Source organism: Mirounga leonina, unplaced genomic scaffold, assembly GCF_011800145.1.
Source record: "Mirounga leonina isolate KUSES-001 unplaced genomic scaffold, KU_Mleo_1.0 Mir_98, whole genome shotgun sequence".
NCBI lineage: Eukaryota > Metazoa > Chordata > Mammalia > Carnivora > Phocidae > Mirounga > Mirounga leonina.
In genome coordinates, this window is record NW_023270921.1 from 3,823,959 (window position 1) to 3,846,806 (window position 22,848).

Genomic DNA, 22,848 nt, shown 5'->3' on the forward strand with positions numbered 1-22,848 from the left:
ATATAAAGGGTGTGATAGTTAAGAAATTATGTGTCATTTATTTTTGCCAATTTAATAGCAGAGCTACAACTAGATTAATCCTTAGTTTTTTGGACTTTACTATCAAATAGTTCAACGCTTTAACATTTTTCTCTCCCCTGTGGCTTTATTTTCATTGCTAAGTTCCCCATTCTATGCCTTCCTCAACCCCCATCTGAGGTTTGACATCATTATCTAACTTAGTCATCTGATCTCATTTTTGATGAGTCAGATGTAATAAACCCAGATGACTTGGCTCAGATGTCCCTTAAGGACAAATGATGAAAAGATGAAAAAGAAAGAAAATGTATAGGACAGAGGGCTGAGAGTTGGTTGCATGTCTGAGATTTGAGTATCTGTGTCAATCATAGCTACCTTCATCCCTCCCAGCTTTGCACTTGGAGACAACGATGAATGCAGTCTTAGCTCATATTATAAGATGAGTGCATATCTCTGGACTGTTCTAAGAAGCCACAGTCCCTTAGATCACTGCAGTTCACAAGGACAGACACTCACTCAGAAAATTTTTTTTTTTTTTTTTGAGATTTTATTTATTTATTTGACAGAGAGAGACACAGCGAGAGAGGGAACACAAGCAGGGGGAGTGGGAGAGGGAGAAGCAGGCTTCCCGCCGAGCAGGGAGCCCGATGCGGGGCTTGATCCCAGGACCCAGGGATCATGACCTGAGCCAAAGGCAGACGCTTAACGACTGAGCCACCCAGGCACCCCCAGAGATTTTTTTTTAAATGCTGTTTCTGATTCTAATTCTCTTTTTCTCTTGAGGCAAGCAAAGCAGACACACTTGCCAAGGATAACTGAGAATGTAAGGACGATCCTTGCCTGGGCAGCTTGAGCAGGCTGTGTGCTAAATGCAACTTCGAACCATGCCCTATAAATAGCTGTTCATTGTCAGCGTGTGTGAAAAGACAAGAGTGGGCGTGTGGTGGTATGATTCAGGCCTAATTAAGTAGTTGCGTCTGCGCAGGGTTACAAGGAGTAGCTGTTCCAACTGATAATCTAGTCAGTAGGCAACTGAGAGGGTTCGCCTCTGACCAAACAGACTGAAGGGAAGCCATTCGATACTGGTTCTGCCTCCAACCATGGCAAAAATCATCTTGAGGCACCTCATTGAGACTCCAGTGCGCTACGAGGAGGAGTTTGAAGCTCGAGGCTTGGAAGACTGCAGGCTGGATCATGCTTTATACGCACTGCCGGGGCCAACCACTGTGGACCGGAGAAAAGCCAGGGCGGCCCAGGTTCCTCCAGTGGACTCAGAGGCGGAGATGCTGACCCAAGCAGCCAAATCCCACTTCCAGATCCTGCTGGATGTGGTCCAGTTCCTCCCTGAAGATATCATCATTCAGACCTTCGAAGGCTGGCTGCTGATCAAGGCTCAGCACGGAACCAGAATGGATGAGCATGGTTTTATCTCAAGAAGCTTCACCCGACAGTATAAACTGCCAGATGGCATCGAAACCAAAGATTTGTCTGCCATCCTCTGTCACGATGGAATTCTGGTGGTGGAAGTAAAGGATTCGGTTGGGACTCAGTGAAATCTTTATTCATACGGCAAGGAAGATTATAGCTCAGCCAACGGTACCACGGGAATGTTTGTATTAACCACCTTTGAAATGATTTTTATGAAGATTAAAAATAGAGACACAGTTCTGGGTATGTTGAGGTTGTGTTTGTTATTCTTACTCAGAGAGGAAAATCGTTAAATGTTCCTATAGCTCAAAGGGATGCTATTCTTATACCTGAAACATTGACAGTTTAGGAGATGACTTGGATACTAGTGAAGACTCAGAATTATTTCTTCATTACTCAAAAAATGCCCCAGAAACTGCATTTGTTATAATTGATGGCAAAAGAGCCATATGAATTTCTTATCCATTTTATGAAAACTTCTTACAGTGCTAAAAAAAGTTGTGATTCCCTTCACTTGACAAGCTTTTCAACGAATTTTAATTAAAGTGGAATTTGTAAATATAGAGTCTGAAAGTTAAAATACAGCACTTAGAAATTTGGCCTGAAATATATTTATGATTCATTACAGCTGTTACTGCCTTAAACATAATACTGGAATTTTCAGATGTAAATTCTATTTTTAAAATGTTCTAAATCTGTACCTCATTTTTTAAAAGTCTGAGTCCTGTTTGAATGTATTTTTAACAACAGCATATGTTCTGTGGATATTTATGCAATATTACAAAGATATGTGTTGACTCATATTCATATAAGTTTGTATTAAGTTTAGGAAACCACTTTAAAAAGTGTAATTACTGAATTCAAAGAGTTGTACTCTATGTTCTTTGATGCTACTTAAAATTTTAGATTTCAGAAGATGGCAAAATGCACCGCATCTGCTCCCTGCATAATCCTTAGCTTTAAATAGCCTGGCAGGTAGTAGAGGTTCCTGGGCTGGAGCTTGCACAGGGGCCGAGAAGGGCTGAGACATTGGTGGAGGTTAAGGATTTGCTTTAGGAATACTGCCATCTACAGCTGGTCTGTGACATTCCAAAGATTTGCCATCTCATTCTGTACATGCTAAATATTTCTCGGGAGGAAGTAGCCACTTTTACCCCACACAGCACATGTGTTGCGGGCGAGTCTGTGCACAGTCCTGGGAATAGAAGGGGCTGAGTGTGCAAGAGCCAGGGTGGACGCAGGCCACTGACCACGCCCCTGTGCTCCTCCACAGTGCTTTGTCATTTGAGTGAAAATGCAAGAGACACGAAGCAAGAGAAAAAGAAATCAAACAGTTAGTTCTAAAGAAGTTTTGAAAGCAAATGTGATTGGAGAGATTTGTTTACAATGTAATTAAATTGAAAGGATTTTGAAACTATGTGTTAATGCTTATTCACTGAGGTTTGTGCAACTTAAGAAATTTTGTTTGACAAAGTGAATATCACAGACCAGCTTTGCTACATTACAAAGATGATCATAATTAATGGGATTCCATCTAATATGATTAGAGCTGGGATACCATTTGTCCCACATTAGATAATTCTTTCTTAATGATTGGCAGGATGGTGTGAAAACAAAGTAGTGCTTTGAGAAGCCAATCAATAAACAAAAAAAAATCCCTCTCATTTGGCCTTAACCCTACTCTAGATGAGATCCTACTTCTGGAAAAATTCAGGAAGTCAAATTCTTTTTTTTTCTTTTTTTAAGATTTTATTTATTTGAGAGAGAGAGAGAACGAGAACGCACACATGTAGGAGCCGGGGAGTGGGGGGGTGGTCGGGGTGGGGGGACAAGCAGACTCCCTGCTGAGCAGGGAGCCTGACATGGGGCTGATCCCAAGACCCTGAGATCATGACCCCAGCCTCATGACCAGAGCAAAAGGCAGACGCTCAACCGACTGAGCCACCCAGGTGCTCCAGGAAGTAAAATTCTTACCGTGAGGAGCCACCGATAGAAACTTTTCCTTTAAAAATGAACACTAAAATAACCACATCATCTAATTAGCATTTTTTCCCTAAGATATATTTTAAAGTATTACACAACCATTTTTTGATTTGGAAAATATACAAAGCACTGTAACAAATAAAAAAAATTATTTTATTACTATGAGGTTGCTACTTTAAATTTCTAGTTCAGTCTTCCCTTATACATAAATACATGTATCACTTTTCACAAAATTAGGATTATATTTGCATGGGGTTTGATACCCAATCGTCCTGGTTACTGTCTGTTGCCTGCCTCACTTCATGCCAACCCAAACCTGTCCTTCTGCCCTTGCCAGCCCCACTCTGAACCCAAGCAGGCTGACCCCCACGGGCCTTCATCACTTTAGTTTCCAACTGGGTTCAGACAATGGGAGTGTTGACTGGAGACCAGAGATTGGAGAGAGAAGACTGGTGGGCAGGAGGGGAGAAAGGTCAGGGAGAAAGGACTAGGTCCCGGCAGGTCTGTGTCCTTACATGACTACATCTCTGGAGAAGCGGCCATTCCTCCAGGCCTCCCACTCGACTGGGCTCGGGTGTTCTAATGCTGTGTTTCTTCCTTTTGCCCCGTCAGCAGTTGGCGTGATCATGTTTTCTGCCCTTTCTTGTCCCCGGTCTTCACCATCCTATATTGATTCCTTTTACTCTGTCTGCTTTCCCATCAAAGGTCCCTTCATTAGAGTCCCTTTCAGGTGATGGAATTCTGATTCCCTCTAGAACTCTGCTTGACTTCTTGAATGTTTTTTGTTTTTTTTTTTTAAAGTGCATCACTTGCTTTTACTACCAAACATAAACTGATTTGTAATGGCTACGCACTACTCCAACACAGATAAAACGTATTATAATTTAACCATTCCTTTTCACTACTGGTCCCAAAAGGAAACAGATAGCAATGTCAAAATTAGAATAATTCAAATTGGAATAATTTATTTATGAAGAGATACATTCCAAAGGAGTGGGCAGGGTGAAGAAGAGCTTCAAGGGATGGTGTATAAGCTGAGAGTAGCGGTGTGGAGCTGTTCTGTTCTGTAGGTCCAAAGAGATGAGAGGAGGAAGCAGGTCTCAGAAATCAAGAAAGTCAGATGGAGGAGACCACCAGCTGTGACTTTCTTTTGATGATACAAACAGCCCCAGGTGACCTCTCCCTGGAGCCAGGAGAATAAATGGTTTATCCCTCTAATCTCCTACCAGGGCACCCCACTGGTGGGACTTAAGTGGCAGCTGGAGGTGTGGGTGTCCTCTTGATAGAGTTCCACAGCCTCCTGGAGCAGGGGGCAGGGTGGGAAAAAAGTGGAGAGTGACTACTCCTGGGGGCAAGGGGAAAATACCCAGCACTCCTGTAAAGTGAGCACTGTTGTTTCAGCTCTTTCAGAAAAACTTTCCTACAGAATACAGCCTGAAATAAGGATTGGAGTGCTGACACTTTATTTGGGAAGTGCAATCCCAGAATGGTAAAAGTGAGAAGATAGGGGAAAAGAGGCGAGAAAAAAAAACGGGAAGCAAAGTGAGGTGATGTGTTACCATGCTGGCCACCACTTCACAATGAGCCATGAAGAAACTCAGCAGGCTCTTGGCAAGGATGTTGGCTTAGCACCTGGAACTTCTCCAGAAGATCTTTGGGAAGAAATAAAATCTTAAAGCGATCCACAGGGAAGAAAAAAAGAGGGAATTTGTTTGCCTGGTCCCTACTATTTCCTCTTTCTGCTCAGTCAAGGTTTAGCTCACAGGGAATAGACTCTCCTGCACTTCTGGGGTGTATCATCCAAACCCTTAGTGGTTGCTCAGAAAACCATACCCCATACCCCACGGTGTGACATTTCATCCATGCTGACAGCAAAAGGAGACTCAGCATGGTTAGGGCTCACTCAGGGTGAGAAACACAGGCTCAGGGTTTCAACTTGGCCTCCAGCCACCTTAGGAGACTTGGCAGTGGCTCTGATGGCAGCAGCATGGTCTGCAAGGCAGGTGGTACCCCAGAAAAAAGAAGGCAGATGGAAAGGCACACAGGGTTTGTATCCACCACAACCCCAAATTCAGACCTGCGGGAAGGGGGAGCCAGGCAAATCACATAGTCTTACAGCATTATCGCCTATGTACTCCAGACTGCCTTCAAATTTTATGGGCTCTAATATCACCTTATATTTTTATCTAATTTTTTACTAGCTTAAGTGCAAAGTCAGTTCTCTTAAACTTCTCCAGGATTTTTCTTTTCCTGTAGATTGTGGATCAAAGATTTGTTTTTGTTTTAAGTTGCCTAATTCTTATCCTGGAAGCCCAGAAGTCATTGTGATGTGGAAAACAAAGGCAGAAGAAAAATTATAAATTTCCTTACTACTTAGAGCCCCTTGACAAGCCCTTGAAACAGGGAGAGTGACATTCCTCTAGGAGCTCAGCTGCCTCGATGTTAATACTTCGCTAAGGGCAAAAGGTAATCTTAGCCTGACCCTCCAGAATCAGAATCCTATATCTACTTTGACATAATAAAAATTCCTTTGGAAACTTCCTTTTTCTCTATTCCCCAAGATACACATCGGCAACCATTCCCCAAACATATGATCCACTGGTATACATCTGAAGGGTTTCATGACTCAGGTTTTATTAGATGGTAATAAATGACCTTTTCCTGACAACAGCAAGCCCCCTAAGGTCCTGGAAACCTTGCCTCCAAAATTCCTTAGAGACTTAGGTTATCCCTAACCCCCTCCCAACTTGAAAGTATATAATGGGCCACTCGTCATGACCCCAGTGCAGCTCTTCCTGCCCACAGGTTCTATCCCCGTTCTTTAATAAAACCACCTTTCTGCAACAAAGGCGTCTCAAGCATTATTTCTTGGCCATCAGTTTTGAACCTTAATGTCTTTCCTATATCAATTGAAGACTTTAGTTCCCATTGACCTCTCTGAGTCCAAACTGCACTGGGATCTGGAACATGCTCTCGCCTTACTTCTCACCTCCTTGTGATTGTCTGAAAATTGCTGTTAGTGGTCCTTAGCACATACAAAAAGTGATTTTAAAAAACACAAATGGCATACAACCTCAGGGGAAAAAAACACCTTGTATCATTTCCTCAAGCTTAACAAAAATCTTTTTCACTAGTCACCACTGTTCTCTTCAGAGATTCTCAAATAATTAGTTGGAAAGAATAAAAATGTTGGTTTGGTATGCCAATTACAGCTCACATATTACATTTTGAAAATAACTCTTTGTCTTAACAATTCAGATGTCCTCCCCAAAATGTGAGACAGTATTTTAAACTTGAAAAATAAATGATCCTAAGTAAATGTTTTCTTCTACATTTCCTCAGCATTGTTTAACACACAAGAGCATGCATGTATATATGTAATATAAAATCCTGTTTATTAATGTCTTCTAACTTCAAGGACAAATATAATGAAATCTACTGTAGTAAATAAAATGGTCTATATGATCCCATTCTTTGTAATTTGTTGAGATTTTCTTCATGACCTGGTGCATAGTTATTTTTTAAAAATGTACCATATATATGTGAAAATAATTTACATGTATATTTTCTATTTGGAGTATATATATATATGCATATATATAATTAATTTTGCTATTTTTTTGGTTCAAATATTCTTCCTTTTTTTATTTATGGCAACTAGAAACATAAAGATTGGCATTCAAAAGTCTTTCCCTATGGGGGTGCCTGCGTGGCTCAGTTGGTTAAGCGACTGCCTTCGGCTCAGGTCATGACCCTGGAGTCCCAGGATCGAGTCCCACATCGGGGGGGGGGGGTCCCTACTCAGCGGGGAGTCTGCTTCTCCCTCTGACCCTCCCCTCTCTCATGTGCTCTCTCTTTCTTTCTCATCCTCTCTCTCTCAAAAAAAAGAAAAAAAATCTTTCCGTATGAAAGGACAGTTGAAAATTAAAAAAAAATTATCTTCCATTTTTTTCCTTTGTATATTTCCAGGTTATGTTTTTATGTGATTATACATTTATAGTTTATTTCAGTTGAATTATGTCTTATATTATTATGTAGGCCCACTCTATCTCCATGTAATGCATTAAGTTGTTTTGCATTAAGTTGTTTTGTCTGATAATACCATTTTTTTTGTTTTACACTGTGACACCTTTTTTTTCTTATATAGTCAATGTAGCTATGTCTTAAGTTTGTTTCTTAGAAGCAGTATCATGTAGCTTGATTTAAAAAATATAGTCTGATAATCTGACTTTTAATAGATAAATTTAACTCCATTACTTATTGCATGAAATATTTAGATGTATTTCTTACTGTGTGTCTTTATTTATCATGGTTTCCCTTTGCTTTTTTCCCTTTTCTGTCTTTGGACTAACAAGTTTTCTAAGCTTACCTCCTGTTTTTTTATCTTGATCTTTAAGGTGTTAAAATGTAAACACTGTTAGAAAATGTATAGGTTAATATACATGTTTGAAGGAAACTAATAAAAGCATAAAAATGTAGACATTTAAAATTCTTTAACATTTCTACTCTTCTGAGCATTTGGAGTACCTTACTACCCATTGAATCCTCCTCCCCATCTTGCTGCCATGTTAATTTTTTTTACCTTTAACTATTGATTGTTAAAATCCCACTACTAAAATTTTTTTTTTTATGCATTTGTGTGCTCCTCTTTCTTATTTTCCATAGTTTTCCTTCTGGATTTCTGTCTCTTCCTAAGGCAACTCATTTTTCTGCAAGGGTCTATAAGTGGAAAATTCTCAGTCTTTACACTGCTTCATTCTTGGATAATATTTAGGAAGGTATAAAATTGTGGATGAACAGTTATTTCACCTCAGCCCTGTTCTGTGCCCCAGGGGACCGCGCTCTGGTTTTCGGTTGGATTCACCGAATGGAAGGTGCCAGCAAGAGAGCAGCATGTAGAATGAAAAAGATATTGGGGTAGTTTTCTCTGACTTGCTGCTTTGGTTCCAGGTGCTGTCAGGGACTGCTCTGATGTACAGCTGTGATGAGGCAAACCCTCTCCCCACTGGGGCTCTAGCCTACCCTGGAAAGTAGTTCTATTTCCTTTCCCTTATTCCTTCCGGCTCAGCAGGGTAATGGCTTCCCACTGTTCCTGGTCTCTGGGTGCCTACAACTGTGCACCAGTTTTAACGTGTGGGTTTTTTTTTTTTCTGGTACCACCAAGCAACTCTGTGACACCAGCTGGATGTCCTACAATTCAACTCAATTCTACCCAGAGAGAACATCAGATCCCAAAGGTCAAGGGTTCAGTCCTACAAGACTGCCCTCCTCCCCCCATTTCAGACACCAGGCACAAACCCAAGCTATCACCCATACTTCTGACCCACTGGCTACAGATTGGAGGTTCCAAAGACCCACTCCGTGGGTTCAGTTAATTTGCTAGAGGGGCTCATAGAACTCAGAGAAACACTCTACTTAGTTGATGACCGGTTTATTATAAAAGGATATAACTCAGGAAGAGCCAGATGGAAGAGATGCGTAGGGCAAGATATGGGGAAAGGGTGTGGAGCCTCCACGACCTCCCCAGTGCACCATTCTCCCCAAATCTCCAGGTGTTCACTAACCCAGACACTCTCTGAATCACCCCTTTTGGGTTTTTACGATGCTTCATTACATAGGCATGCTTGATTAAATCATTGGCCATGGGTGACTGAATTCAATCTCCAGCTGCTCTCCTCTCCTTTGGAGGTTCCTGGGTGGGATTGAAAGTTCCAACCCTCTAATCACATGGTTGGCTGTCCTGGCAACAAGCCCCCAACCTTAGATTAGTTAGACTTTCCAAAAGTTACATTAACATAACAAAAGGCACCTCTGAAGCACTTGACGTTTAGAAAACTCCAAGGGTCTTAGGAGCTCTGTGCCAGAAAATGGGATGAAGACCAAATATGTATTTCTTATTAGAAATCATAATAATCATAATACCATAGTGCCTCAGCATTTTTGTTGTTTCCTCAGCTCTGCCCACATCTCTGTAAATCATCACTTTATTATACATTTTTTAAAAATCCAAGCTGAGCATGCCTTTTGTTTCCCTCTGGGACTCTGAATGATGTATCCACCAATGTATCCTTCTTTTGGCATGAGAAAGACCCCTTTTAAACAAACAAACAAGAAGACAACGACAACAACAACAAACCAGGAAAACATAAAGAAACTTTTACGAATTAAAAAATATTTGCAATTTTTTGGATTTTGTCTCATTTGTGTTTGAGACCAAAAAGCATGATTTTCTGTGTTGCTGAGTATGGTAAAAACAAAACAAAACAAAACTATTGGCTGCTGGTCTGTACCATAAATTTAGCACAATCTTTCTGTTGGTAGTTTTAAGGCTCTTGATATAATTTTAGAAGTGAAAGAGCAAGAATTAAAGAATCTACTTTAATGATACAGTAAAAACTTTGCACAAAAATTTGTGACGCATTCTTTAATTTGAAGTATTGAAAATATAAGACATTTGTTAAGCAAACTAAAGTCTATCCATATTATAAAATCCTGTACTGCCATTAAATATCATCTTCTAGAAAAATATTAAATGGAGTGGAAAAATGCTCACTAAAATTAAGGAGGGAAAGCAAGTTACAAAAGTCGTACAAAATTTCCACCTTTAATTTCAGTGGGTATATTTCCATGTCAATATGTTTTTGTTTAGGACATGATTTTAATGGCAGTGTTGCACTCCATAATATGGAAATGCCATAACTTATTATATGTAGGGGAGGAAGAATCAAAGGTAATCTAAAAATATCACAAGTGATTATATATTTGGGATTTTAGAGTCTTTATATTTCACTGTAGAAATACAGAAGACAAATTATTTTATAATTAGGAAAGAAATAGAGTAAATATTCTATAAATGTAACATTTATTATTATATATTCAAGTCAGCACAGTGTCTTGAAATAAAGTCCTAGCTGCACCTACATAGGATGTTACAATACTGGCAGAAATCAAGTGTTTTACTCATTTGATGAACATATCCCATCTCTCTTTAGTTATTCCAAAGAAATCAGAACTTTCAGGACCAAAAATCTCAAGAGGTTATGATTCTATACAATGCAATAAGCACAAATGACTTCCTAAAAATCTAAATTTCAGTGCACTGCAAGTTATTTTCCAATTTGAACTGTAGTTGCAGCCCAGAACTTCACTTAAGCTCAGAGAGTTATTAGTGAGGAAAATCAAATGAGCTGTCTTGGCTGAATCGCAGGCCAGGAAAGCATATCACCTTTCTTCCCCTCCCCTGGTGGACTTGACTGGATGAGACAGCCACCATCACTTTCCTCTGTGAAATGCTACACTGGGGTTGCTGTGCTCCTCAAAGCAGCTGTCAGGCACATACCATTCTCCTGAAACACTGCCCTTCCAGAGGGTGGAATTTCCCCGTGCCCTTGTTTTTTCTCCCTAAACCCAGTTTTCCAAGCAACATTCAAAGTCTTAGAGAACTTGGGGCGCCTGGGTGGCTCAGTTGTTAAGCGTCTGCCTTCAGCTCAGGTCATGATCCCATGGGTCCTGGGATCGAGCCCTCCATCGGGCTCCCTGCTCTTCGGGAAGCCTGCTTCTCCCTCTCCCACTCCCCCCTGCTTGTGTTCTCTCTCTCACTGTGTCTCTCTCTGTCAAATAAATAAATAAAATCTTCAAAGTCTTAGAGAATTCAGTGTGGCTTTGGCTTTAATTCTCTGTTGCTGTTGAATGGGATACAATTAATTTCTTGTGAAACTGATTTTTAATTCTAAATAGGCTATTTTGGTGCTAAATCGATAAATAAACTTTATCCCTGGGATGAGGAGGAAATAACTGAACCTCTAAGGATTGTAGCTTCCTGGCAAAAAACAGAGTAATAAGCAAAGTAGACTCTGAGAGCAAATAAATGTAGAAAACAGGGGTATGAGTACCAACTCTGCAACTTTCTAGTCTGGTGATTTGGGTCAGTTTGCATAACACCCTTATGCCTCAGTTTCCCCATCTGTAAAATGGGGATAATTATAGTCTCTATCACATATGGTTGTTTTGAAGAGTGAGATGAAGATGTAGGGTGACCAACAAGCCTGATTTACCCAGGCCTGAGAAGTCCTTGTGTTACAGGATTTTGAGTGCTAAGATTGGGGCATTCTGAGCAGACTGAGATGGTTGGTCACCCTATAAAATGTGAGGTACTTACCCAATGCCTGGTATCAGTAAATAAGAGCCATTATTTTATGTATTACAAGTATCTTTGAGAACATTCCCATGGACACGTTTTCTACATACATTAATTAGACACATCCTGACTTTGCCTTTTATAAAGAAACTAACAGGTACAATTAAAAAAATAAAAAGCTTCATCAGTGAATCAATATCACTGTCCAATGCTAAGGTCTACTTGGTTATTTCTAAAATTCTACAAGTCTATTTTTTTGCTCACTGAAGCCAACACTTAAAAAACTTCACATTGCTCTGTGAATTAGTATGCAAGAGCAAAATATTTTCAAAAGTGCACCTATGGCAAGATATAAAGCTTTGTCATGATAAGAAATGAACTGTAAAATAATCTTTTTAGTACAATGAATAAAAAGTCATTTAAGGAACACAAGCTTTTGGAGACAATATTCCCATCTGGAACATTTCTAGTTAAGATGGCAGACTAAGCATATTTCTTTGTCTCTCTTACTTGTCAATCCCATTTACTGACATAAATTTCTTTTATCCTTATTCACTGGCATTGCAGAGACCCAGGCAGGGGCTCCTCAGGTGACCTCAGACTGTAACCAAATTCTGGCTGACCAAAAGCAATTGGGGTCACAGGGACAATGAAGGAAAAGGGATCCAGAGCCTAGTCATTGTTTTCTAAATTTGTCTGGTTTTAAGAATCACCTGGGGCTTTTTAAAAAATATATAGATTTCCAGGTCCCTCCAATAGAGATTCTGAATCAGGTAGAGGATGGGGAGCCCTTGAATCTGTAACTAGTTGCTGTCTCCTGAGATGTTTATGATGGGGCAAATTTGGAAATGGTTCTCAAACTATGCCGGGGTGCCTCTCAGCATTTAATGCTCTGGAACCAAGGATGCTAAATACCCCAAGGATGCTAAATACCCACACAGCACATGAAAATAAAACACTGAAAACAGGACAGCACTGCGTAGAATTTTAAATGGAACTCTATCATTCAGACACTTCATTAATGTTTGTTAACTTAACAAAATTATAGATATCCCAAGGAGCTAGACTAAATATAGGCTGACCTGGTAATTTTCCAGCGGATGATAACACCCTCTTTGAGGGACAAGGGAGAACTACTTTCAGGCAAGTAATTATTTTTAACTGCTCTATTCCTGCTATTATTTTCTTCAAACGTTATTCCAATGCTATGCTGTAAATATAACACCAGGAAAAGAGGTATACTGTTCCTTCCAGAATAGACATTCTAAAAGAAAACAAATAACTGTGTAGAAAGATATGTTTTTAACAAGTCCTAGTCTTCATTTCCTCCCTCCTCACTGCTCATCAATATGGCATGCACTGTGCTTGTCCTCCTGTCTCTATTCTCTCTGTGGTGGTCCCCAGATATTTTTAATTAGGTGCTCAGGAAGTAGTTTTTAAATGAGCAATAGATGGTGTTGCCATAGAGCATGGTGGATGTGGGGCAGTGCAAGTAGTTTAGCCCAAGGGTTCAAGGTCCTGCATGATTGTGCCCCTGCCTCCCTCCCCAGATGTGTCTCCCATGCACTGCTCCCCTTCTCTCATGCTGAGGAGTTTGAGCTTTACCAGAGGCAGTGGGGACCCACTCCCCACAGGGGAGTTTTAACCAGGGCCGTGACATTATCAGCTTTGTGTTTTAGCAAGATAACTCTCGCTGCAGTGTCAAGGATGGATGAGAGGAGGACGACTTATGAACTAAGAAGGTTGTTTAGATCAGTAGTAGTAGTTCAGGTGGGACAGTGCACAGGATAATCACCTGGTACTTTTCCAGGGCCAAACCCAGACCATTTAAATCATCTCTGGAGAAGGGATCCGGATATCAGGAGTTTCTAAATTGTCCTGGTGAGGGGCGCCTGGGTGGCTCAGTTGGTTAAGCGACTGCCTTCGGCTCAGGTCATGATCCTGGAGTCTCGGGATCGAGTCCCACATCGGTCTCCCTGCTCAGCGGGGGGTTTGCTTCTCCCTCTGCCCTCTTCCCTCTCGTGCTCTCTGTCTCTCATTCTCTCTCTCTCAAATAAATAAATAAAATCCTTAAAAAAATTAAAAATAAAAAATAAATTGTCCTGGTGATTCCAATGAGAAACCAAGGTTTGGAATGACTAACAGAAGTTTAGGTAGTTGCAGAATGAGAACAGGGGCACAGATACAAGGTCTGTTAGATGTAGAAGAACAGCATAATTGGTGAACAGAGCAGGAGCAATGAAGATAGGGAAGGAACAGAATTACTTACAGGTTCTGGTTGGAGTCATGGAAATTGGGAGGCAGGGTGACCAAACTTCCTGTTTTGCCAAGGAGTATCATGGTTTTGTACTGAATCGGGTCCCTCATTCCAGGGGAGTTGGTAACCCTCCAGGGAGGAATTGCCATCCAAGATAGGCAGTGAAGGATCAGAGTGCCGTTGGAGAAAGATGATTAATGTTAAACATGGGTGATAGCTGCTGAGTATTGGTGACTAACACCAACCTAAAGCTCATAGCTGAGGATCAAATGGGCTAAAGACCCCACATTCTAAATTCCTAGGATGACAGCTATTGGGGCCATCCATCCCTCAACAGTGCCTGCTAAGAGAAACCAGGAAGCAGAACCAGCACTACCACCTCATACCCTAATAGAAGATGAGGTTGAAAGGGAGAAGGTCGTTGCCTTTTGTAGAAGTACACTACTCATGTAGAACTATTTATTCCTCCAACAAGGTTAGGGGTGGGGCTGGGTTGCCTCTCCTCCTCAAAGTCAAGGGAGGGAGCTGTCGAGAGGACTGCTGATAAGTTTGTGGGTATCTGATGTGCTAGTCCCTATTGGGACAGTTATGAGGTTCTAGGCTCACTGTCCAGCCCCTGTGCTACCAGGATAGAGGAAAAGTACATTGGAAGAGATGGCATAGAGGGGGACTGCCAGGTGTAGCAGGGGCAAGACTGCCCCCATTCAAGGTCTGAGAGATTTGGAAGATGGATCCTACGTAAGCCTGAAGACCTAGGAGTTGGCTGTGGTGAGTAGATCATATTTAGAGCTTCGGTTTTATCTGGGAAAACACAGCATTGGGTGAAGAGGGGTACATATCAGAGGAATAGGACACCAGGCTGCCAGCTCAGGAGCTGGGCCTGAAATTGAGAATGAATCTCTCTCATGAGGGCTCCCTAGCACCTTGAGTTGCTGCTTGGGAGCAAATCACTTGTCAGATGACATCGTCAGTCTCCATCTGTCCAATCTGAGCACAAGGACAATGTACTGGTCCCACTAGGGCACTTCTCCCTTCTTTGTCCCTCCTCCCTGGCCATTACCAGCAAGGTATGTGATGGGGAGACACTGGTAGGTGGGGGTGAACCAGGCCACACTCTCACACCCCCATTCTGCTGCAGGAGTTGGAATGGGAAGAGGGAGAGAAGACAGTCATTCAGTGGATATGAAAATAGAGGTTTGAAACAAAATCACTGAATCTTGATGATAGGAAGTCATTGTTTTTGTTTTTTTTTCTTTTTAAAAGATTTTATTCATTTGACAGAGACACAGTGAGAGAGGGAACACAACCAGGGGGAGTGGGAGAGGGAGAAGCAGGCTTCCCGCTGAGCAGAGTCTGATGCAGGGCTCGATCCCGGGACTCTGGGATCATGACCTGAGCCGAAGGCAGACACTTTAACGACTGAGCCACCCAGGCGCCCTGGAGTCATTGTTTTAACAGCTGTCAGTAATATTACTGTAACTATTCTAATAGCTGTGACTGAAAAGTTATAGCATTGGGCTAAAACATTAAGAAAGTCCACTTTCTATGGAAAAGGGGATTTTGACACAGAACTTATTGCCATGTCATGAGCAACTTTACGGAGCAGCCCAGTAGTGAGAACCTGAAGCCTCTGCCAACAGCAAAGTGGATCCTCCAGGTCCCTCCTCAGATGACCAGCTTGCCTGCAGCGTCATGGGAAATCCTGACACACATCCTGGAGCTTCAAGTCACCTGATTTGCTATGACTTGGATCTTGCTTCTGTCAAACACAACTGCTGTTGCCTTGAATAAGGAAGAATACATTGCAGGCTCAAGAGAGAGGCCCAAGGCCTTGGAAAGCCAGGAAACAAAATAGACTGTAGTTGGGTCTGTCTCCTGCACATGTCAGGGTCCACTTCTTCCACCCACACTGTGATAGAGCTGCTCTGCTAGAGGCAGATGTAAAAATCCTCGGATGCTGTTGCTCTCTTTCAGAGGCTTTCAGTTAATGGAATTAATTAGCTTATTTATCATTGGAATAAGGAGTAATTTAAAAAGCAAATCTATGGGGCGCCTGGGTGGCTCAGTTAGTTAAGTGTCTGACTCTTGATTTCTGCTCAGGTCATGATCTCAGGGTCTTGGAGATCAAGCCCCATGTCTGGCTCCACGCTGAGCACAGAGTCTGCTGGAGATTCTCTCCCTCTGCCCCTCCTGCTTATGCTCACTCTATCTCTCTCTCAAATAAATAAATCTTAAACAAACAAACACAAATCTACGTTAATAGGCTCATATGGGGAAGACAGTGGTTACAAGATTCCAGAGGAGAAGGGGAATTACAAATCTAATCCTGGTCCAAGACATTTCTAGATTGAAAGTTGCCTGATGTCTAACTCAATTGAAATGAGTGTTAGAAATATGTGTGAAATATATAGTTTCCAAGTTTCCTTGTACTTTTTTTTCCAGATTTTTTTTTAGCTCTATGACTTTACATTTCACAGACTTAATATAGAAATGGCTTGGTAGGCTAAGGTTACAGAACAAGCAGAAGTCTTGATCCTGAATCTCACTGTTGGATAGTATGTGCTCTTTATTCCTATCCTTGAAGATGAAGATTTAAATGGTTTCATCTTGGGGATGTGTTTCATACAGATGAATCTAGATGCCCCTTTTCTATATATAATTGGTACAGCTGGGACCGAAATTTTATTTTCCACTTCCTCATATGAAAATAATATAAGCAGCATATTAAATAACCCCTAGACCAGGAAATATATGGGCATTATAATGAATAATCCTAAACTCATTATGATCTTAGTGCATAGGTTTAGATTCAGGACAATACCAGAACGGATATTTACTAACCCTGATGGCATAAAGTGCATGCCTGATCAATTTCAACCAAGTCATTATTTCGTATATGGGATAAATTTAATGCACATCACTGCCAAATATAGTTATGCTTATGGAAAAATGAATTACAGCACAATTTCATGCCAGAAATAACACTATAAAGGTCCATCGATTATACATGTAAAAGTGGCCCCTTTCCCAGGCATATACACTTACATGATGATCCCCAAGAAAAAGTAGTGGATGACGGTCATCCTAAGGCAGAAACACAGTTCCTTTATGAAATAAACCATGTTGTAATACCTGGACCCTTCAATTATCACACTACATTTAAGCCAACAGGGTGGGGACAAATTAGATTAAGTGCAATTTAAAGCAAAGCTATCTAGCTGGCTGTTTTGGTGGACTCTATTTAGCTGTAAATGACATTTAGAGTTGTTGCTGGTATTTATCTTACACTCCTTATAACCTCCCATCATCAAACTGAACTGCCAGATGCTCTATTAGGAGGAATAAACTCCCCTGGGCCTCTTCTTGGGTCAGGAAATCAGTGAGTGGCATTATGGAAATTTTCTTTCTTTTTTTATTCCATCCTGATCTGGATTAACAGCTTGAATTAAGTCCTGTTGTGCAATTGTGTGACTGTGGGGAAGGTTTATGACTTTCCAGAGCTTCAGTTTCCTTACCTCTGAAATAAGGGTAGTGCTGTGACCTGTAGTTGGCACTGAATCAACAGTGGTCGCCACCAGACAAAGTGTATCAGCAGGTTTGCTTTGAAATTCATTTCTACTTTACATGACTTCATGATAATAAACCTGCGACAGAATGTTCATTCTGTTCCTTTCATGCCTCCTCTCTCCCGAATAAACACGGGAAACAAAGCAGAACTCTTAGGCAGACAAGACTAGATAGTGTCCTCTAGTGGTAAACAGGCAAAACACATGAAGACCATTTTTTTATTTATATTTTTTACTTTCTAGGATTCAGACTGAAATTGATCACAGAAATAAAATGTAAAGCTATAAGATGAAATATAATTAATATTGGGACAGGACCTTAACTTTCACATCTTCCTGTACAGCAATAAAGAAAAACTTCTTTGTCTGTTATAATACAAATTGTAGTTTAATTATATGAGCCACAAAATTATTGAGCCAGAAACTATTTTGTTGTTCAATCGAGTGTGAGCCACTTTGATTCATTTTCCTGCTTATGATTAAGTATTACACAAAGAAATTATTTCAGTAGTTCAGTGGGATGCATTAACAGAGTTCTTTCCAAGTTCATATAGTAGTATATAATTTGATTATTTCACAGGATTTCGAATAGTTTAGAAAAAAATAAATGTGCTATAGAGCCTTCTCCAATGATTCTAAGTATTAGATGTTAGTCACAGAACTTCTCTTAACTTGACATGATCAGAGTTGTTCCCATCCAGCTCTGATCTCTCACAATCTCCATTTCTACCAACACTATTGCTCTTGAAATTCAATCAGAGCAGTATCAGATAGTGATCAAAAGCATGAATTCTGGGGTGCCTGGGTGGCTCAGCCAGTTGGACATATGCCTTTGGCTTGGGTCATGATCCCAGAGTCCTGGGATCGAGCCCCGCTTTGAGCTCCCTGCTCAGCGAGGAGTCTCCTTTTCCTTCTCCTTCCCTTTCCCCTCCACTAGTGCTCTGTCTCTCGCTTTCTCTCTCTCTCAAATAAATAAAATCTTTTTTTTTTTTTAAAAAAGCATGAATGCTGAAGCCCAATTGGTCTAAATCCCAGCTTTACCATTTATTGACCATGTGAACTCTATGCCTCAGTTTGCTCATCTATGAAACATCAGTGTTAATACCAGCTGCTTCATACGGTTGTTACAAGAATTGATTAAGCTCAAATATGAAAGGTGATTAGAACACAGCCTGGACTTACTATTAGTGAATAGCTTTTATGTGCCCATCCTTTTCAGTATTATAGAGAATGCATGAGAGGCTTAAGATACAGGTCCTGACCTCAAAGAGTTTATAGTCTGCATGAGAAGATCTTGCGGGATTGGTGATAGGGGGTGATTTATCCCACTTCTTGGTTTGTAGGAGGAGGACTTTTCCTTAAACACACCCCTGGCACTCACATTCTTGTTCTCCCTGGGAGAAGTGGAATGATTTCCCTGGAGTGGAGTGACTTTGGGGGCAACCACATGAGGAAGAGACACATTTTCCCATGCAGTTAGAAGCCCATTTGACTCTCACTCAAAAGTATATCCTACAATTCAGCTCAGTCAACAGTAAAGGTGATAATTTGGGCTCCACCTGCCAACCACTTGGTGTATAGTTCTTCATTTCTTGAGAACTCAGGTTGAGAATGGGGAGTTATTTATCGACGGACGGGACCCCCTGGAGATCCCAATAGAACATACTGACTCACAAAAACAATTCAGTGCTTATTTGTATGGTGTGAACCTACCATACAAATATTTCCAGAAATGAGAATTTGGTGTAGGCTGAAGTGATAGGAAAGAGTTTCACAGAAGTGGGACTTAGGCTGGCTCTTAAAGAATGAGATCGAATTTGGATGAGGGGGAGGGAGGAAAAGGAATCCTAAGCAGAGAATTTTTTTTCTAAGACTTAACAGCAGTTTGTAGTTCTGTGCAATTGGAATAAAACATAAAATACTGGTTAAATTCGAAAGTCATATCTCTGCTTGATGACTACATGGTGACACAGCCAAGCTATGGCTAAGAAATAGGTGACACAGTTCCTTGCCACCTGGTTTTCCGATCACATGTGACCTGCCAGGAATGTTTTAACTACTTTACACATATTAAGACACTTACTCCTTACAACAGCCCTGTGATAGAGGTATTATTATTTCCCCCCGCTGAGGATACCAAAGCATAGACAGTGGCAATCTGTCCAAGGTCTGTAAGAGATAGAACTTGGGTTTGAACACTGGCAGTCTGACTTCGGACTTCATTCTCTCACATCACTCTGCTTTGTGATTTTTCAGGCCAAGAGAGGGGGTTGCAGTGGTCCTTCCTTGTGAAGGGACTCAGTGAGGAGACCAGCCTGAATACAATGAAGGTTTGGACTCTGGAGACTGTAACTTGAGCTGAAAGGTAGGTGGGGCTGGTTTAATGGGGGTAGGGGGGTAGGGTTGAAAAGCCAAGCACAGGAGGTTGGAGGTGGAGATAAAAAAGAAAAGGCAGGGGCGCCTGGGTGGCTCAGTTGTTAAGCGTCTGTCCCGCATTGGGCTCTCTGCTCAGCCGGAAGCCTGCTTCTCCCTCTCCCACTCCCCCTGCTTGTGTTCCTGCTCTCACTCTCTCTCTCTCTCTGTCAAATAAATAAATAAAATCTTAAAAAAAAAAGAAAAGGCAAGATTAATCTTACCATGCTCCTGCTCAAGGACAATTTTGTATTGCTCAGCGTATGAAGTCCAAAGATTTCAAGGGTTTCAGTATGGGGGAATGGACACTGTAAACATGAGGAGATGGGAGAACAAAAAGATAGCTTAATCCTCTATATCTTGGCTGGGCCACGGATGGGCAGGGCATAGGGACACATGTTCTCACCCTTTCCAAAGGGCCTGCCTAGAGGACAAGCATGGCTGGAGGTATGAATCTGAGATTTTATACATACCTGAGAGCTGAAACTGTAAGAAGTGAAGCTCCCTGACAAAAAGATGCCAAAGGAGGTAGAAGAGAAATATTGATGGGAGACGGAATGTGGGCAACCCAGTGTGTGGATGGTAACTGATCCCCTGCATGACTGGAGAATTTCTAGTCAGCAAGTTCAAAGAGGTGGTTGAAGATGAGAATTGGTACAAAGCCAGGAAATTTAACAATGAGCTTGAAAACAAGGAAGAGAGGAAATGAAACTTGGCTTCTTCCCTTACAACACTGTCACATCAGGTAAAGAGAGGAATGTCTGGTTAATGTCAGCCCACGTTATCATATGTGTATACTCTTTCCTGTATAAAGGGCATAGTTACGTTATCGAGCAGATATTTGTTATCAGTCCAGTCCCCCCCAGGAAAGCAGAAACCATGATGACTACTTGAAATAGGGGATTTGTAATGCAGGTAATGGAAAAGAGGAAGACAAACAAGGGATAATGAGACAACCCAGAGATTAGGAACCACTTCTACTCCAAGTCTAGAGGGTCAAAAGGAAGAGGCAGTGCTGCTGGAAGTCAGAGGCCAATTTTACCCGTAGAATTTGGTAATGGTGGGCCTGTTGGGGGAAAGCTGGATAATGAAGAGCAGCAGCTGAATAGGGATGGGGGATACTCTGATTTTTCTCTTCTTCCCACTCAATAGTCTCCCTCCAGCACCTTCAGTGACCAAGCCCAGCTGGATATTAGCTGACAGGCGAGCCAGGGAAATGCAGCCCGCAGAGGTCAGGCCCAGGATACACAGCAAAGCAGGAGGGCACCTGAGGACAAACACATCCCAGACCTGCATGGTACTCTTGTAACATTTGGTCTGATGTGGGGATGGTCTTTTCCTTGTCCAGGGGAGCTAAGGCCCACCTGACGTGAAGTCACTGTTCCTCTGGACAGTCTCCACAGTCCTGTCACCTGCCTTCTCCTACCAGAATCCAATCAGACACATTCTTCAGCCTCAGTTACAGAAGAATCGAGCTGTCCAATGGTGGCTCTCATGGTAGACCACACAGTTTCTTCTGCATGCTGAGAGGCTGCTGGAGCTAGAGTGAAGGGTGAGGGACAAAAGCCCATGAGCACCTCCCATCCCCTGCCTTTAGAAGCTGGGAGGGAGCTGCTCTGTCCTGAGGCAGGCGGCAGAATGGCACCAAAGCTGGGTGCTGGAGGCTTATGAGCTATAGCAGGGAGAGAGACCTGTACCACACAAGCCAAAAGGTTGACGTCTCAAATACTTCCTCTTTTGTTCTCTTTCAGTCTTTTGGTAAGTTAACAAAGACATTCGGAGCCCCTACGTGTGGTGCTGGTGTTAAGGAGGTGAGTGATGCGTGGGGTGGGGTGGTGGGTTTTTGTCCAAGCTTGTGCCATAGCTCTAGAGTGGCAGCAGGTCCCTGGAGCCAGTGTCGGCGGGGAGATTGTCGCGACAGAAGCCCAAGAATAAAGTGAAACTCAGATCAGAAGCTCCAGACAGAGAAGCAACTGGTTATGTGCCCTGACTATGACCCTACCGCTAAAGCTTAGCGGTCTGGGGGTTTTTTAGCTAGTAGTTACTGAGCACTGTCTAATGCCGTGCCCCATTATAAGCACTTTGCCTGTATTAATTAATTTCACCCTAATAACAACGCTCTAAGGTAGGTGCACATGATAGATGTGGAAATAGAGGCGTAGAGGTTCAGCAACTTGCCCTGGGGAAACTGTAGAGCCAGGATTTGAATTCGGGCAAGGTGTCTCCAGAGTCTGCATATTTAACAATTACAGGGAAATCTGAGCACCTTGGAAAACAGAAGAGAAGATGTCTGAGGGAAAAGAGACAGAGAAGGTTCTGGAAAGGGTAAAATGAAAGAGGGAAATTTTAGGAGAAGATGGGAATGACCGGAGAGGAGAGGACAAGAGACTGATTAGGTGAGAGCTCATGCGCCAGTCAAGATTACACCAGCCAAGCACGGAAATGCCTGTGAGGAAATGGAAACCACTGTGGTACAGCCTGTGTCTAATGATTCCAATACCTAGGTTCCTTGTATATTTGTTGTTTACTGCTTCTGTTGGATCTTATTCATGGTCTTGTCTCCTCATAGTTCTGGCTATCACTGAATGTTGGGGTTGTACTTGAACATAGTCTATAGAAGTATTTTGAAGCAGAGACTTCTGAAATCATCTTCAAAAATGTTTGCTTCTGAGGGGTTGCTGGCAATCCGGGATCAGCTTAACTCAAGTTCAAGCTTTAAGGTTTTGTGAACCACCAGATGATGATAAGCCAAGCCTGCCTTGTATGAGCTGGTTTATTTCTGATCTACACTTTCTCCTGTGGCTGAGGGAGGCCTTTTGAGTCTCAGGCCAAAGCAAAGAATTACTTACCATGGGAAAAGTGTTATAAAAATAACGAGAAAGCAACTAATGGATTACTATACATTCCTGAGTGGGTTCTGCATTTCTTCTCTCAGATCTCTTCTCTCTCTGATCCTATCAGTAATGGTGACTGTGGCACATTGATTGATGCTGGTGGCATAGCGAAAGGTCAGGGTGGGGAGCACAATCAGTAAACTGGAGAGAGAG

The 22,848-nt window shown here is 41.8% G+C and overlaps 1 protein-coding gene and 1 long non-coding RNA gene across 2 annotated transcripts; both read left to right on the forward strand.

Moving 5' to 3' along the window:
* Window positions 1-893: 893 nt before the first annotated feature.
* Window positions 894-2,311, forward strand: LOC118006635 (heat shock protein beta-3). Its single transcript, XM_034999355.1, has one exon. The coding sequence runs from the start codon at window positions 1,119-1,121 to the stop codon at window positions 1,569-1,571; it is 453 nt and encodes a 150-aa protein (XP_034855246.1). The 5' UTR covers window positions 894-1,118; the 3' UTR covers window positions 1,572-2,311.
* An 11,916-nt stretch (window positions 2,312-14,227) lies between these two features.
* LOC118006610 lies at window positions 14,228-21,602 on the forward strand. Its single transcript, XR_004678134.1, has 3 exons — window positions 14,228-14,591; window positions 19,646-19,754; window positions 21,553-21,602. It is a non-coding gene; the product is annotated as an uncharacterized LOC118006610 (long non-coding RNA).
* Window positions 21,603-22,848: the final 1,246 nt, after the last annotated feature.

Coding starts and splice junctions, on each gene's coding strand:
- LOC118006635 (XM_034999355.1), top strand. CDS start 1,119: ATGGCAAAAATCATCTTGAGGCACCTCATTGAGACTCCAGTGCGCTAC.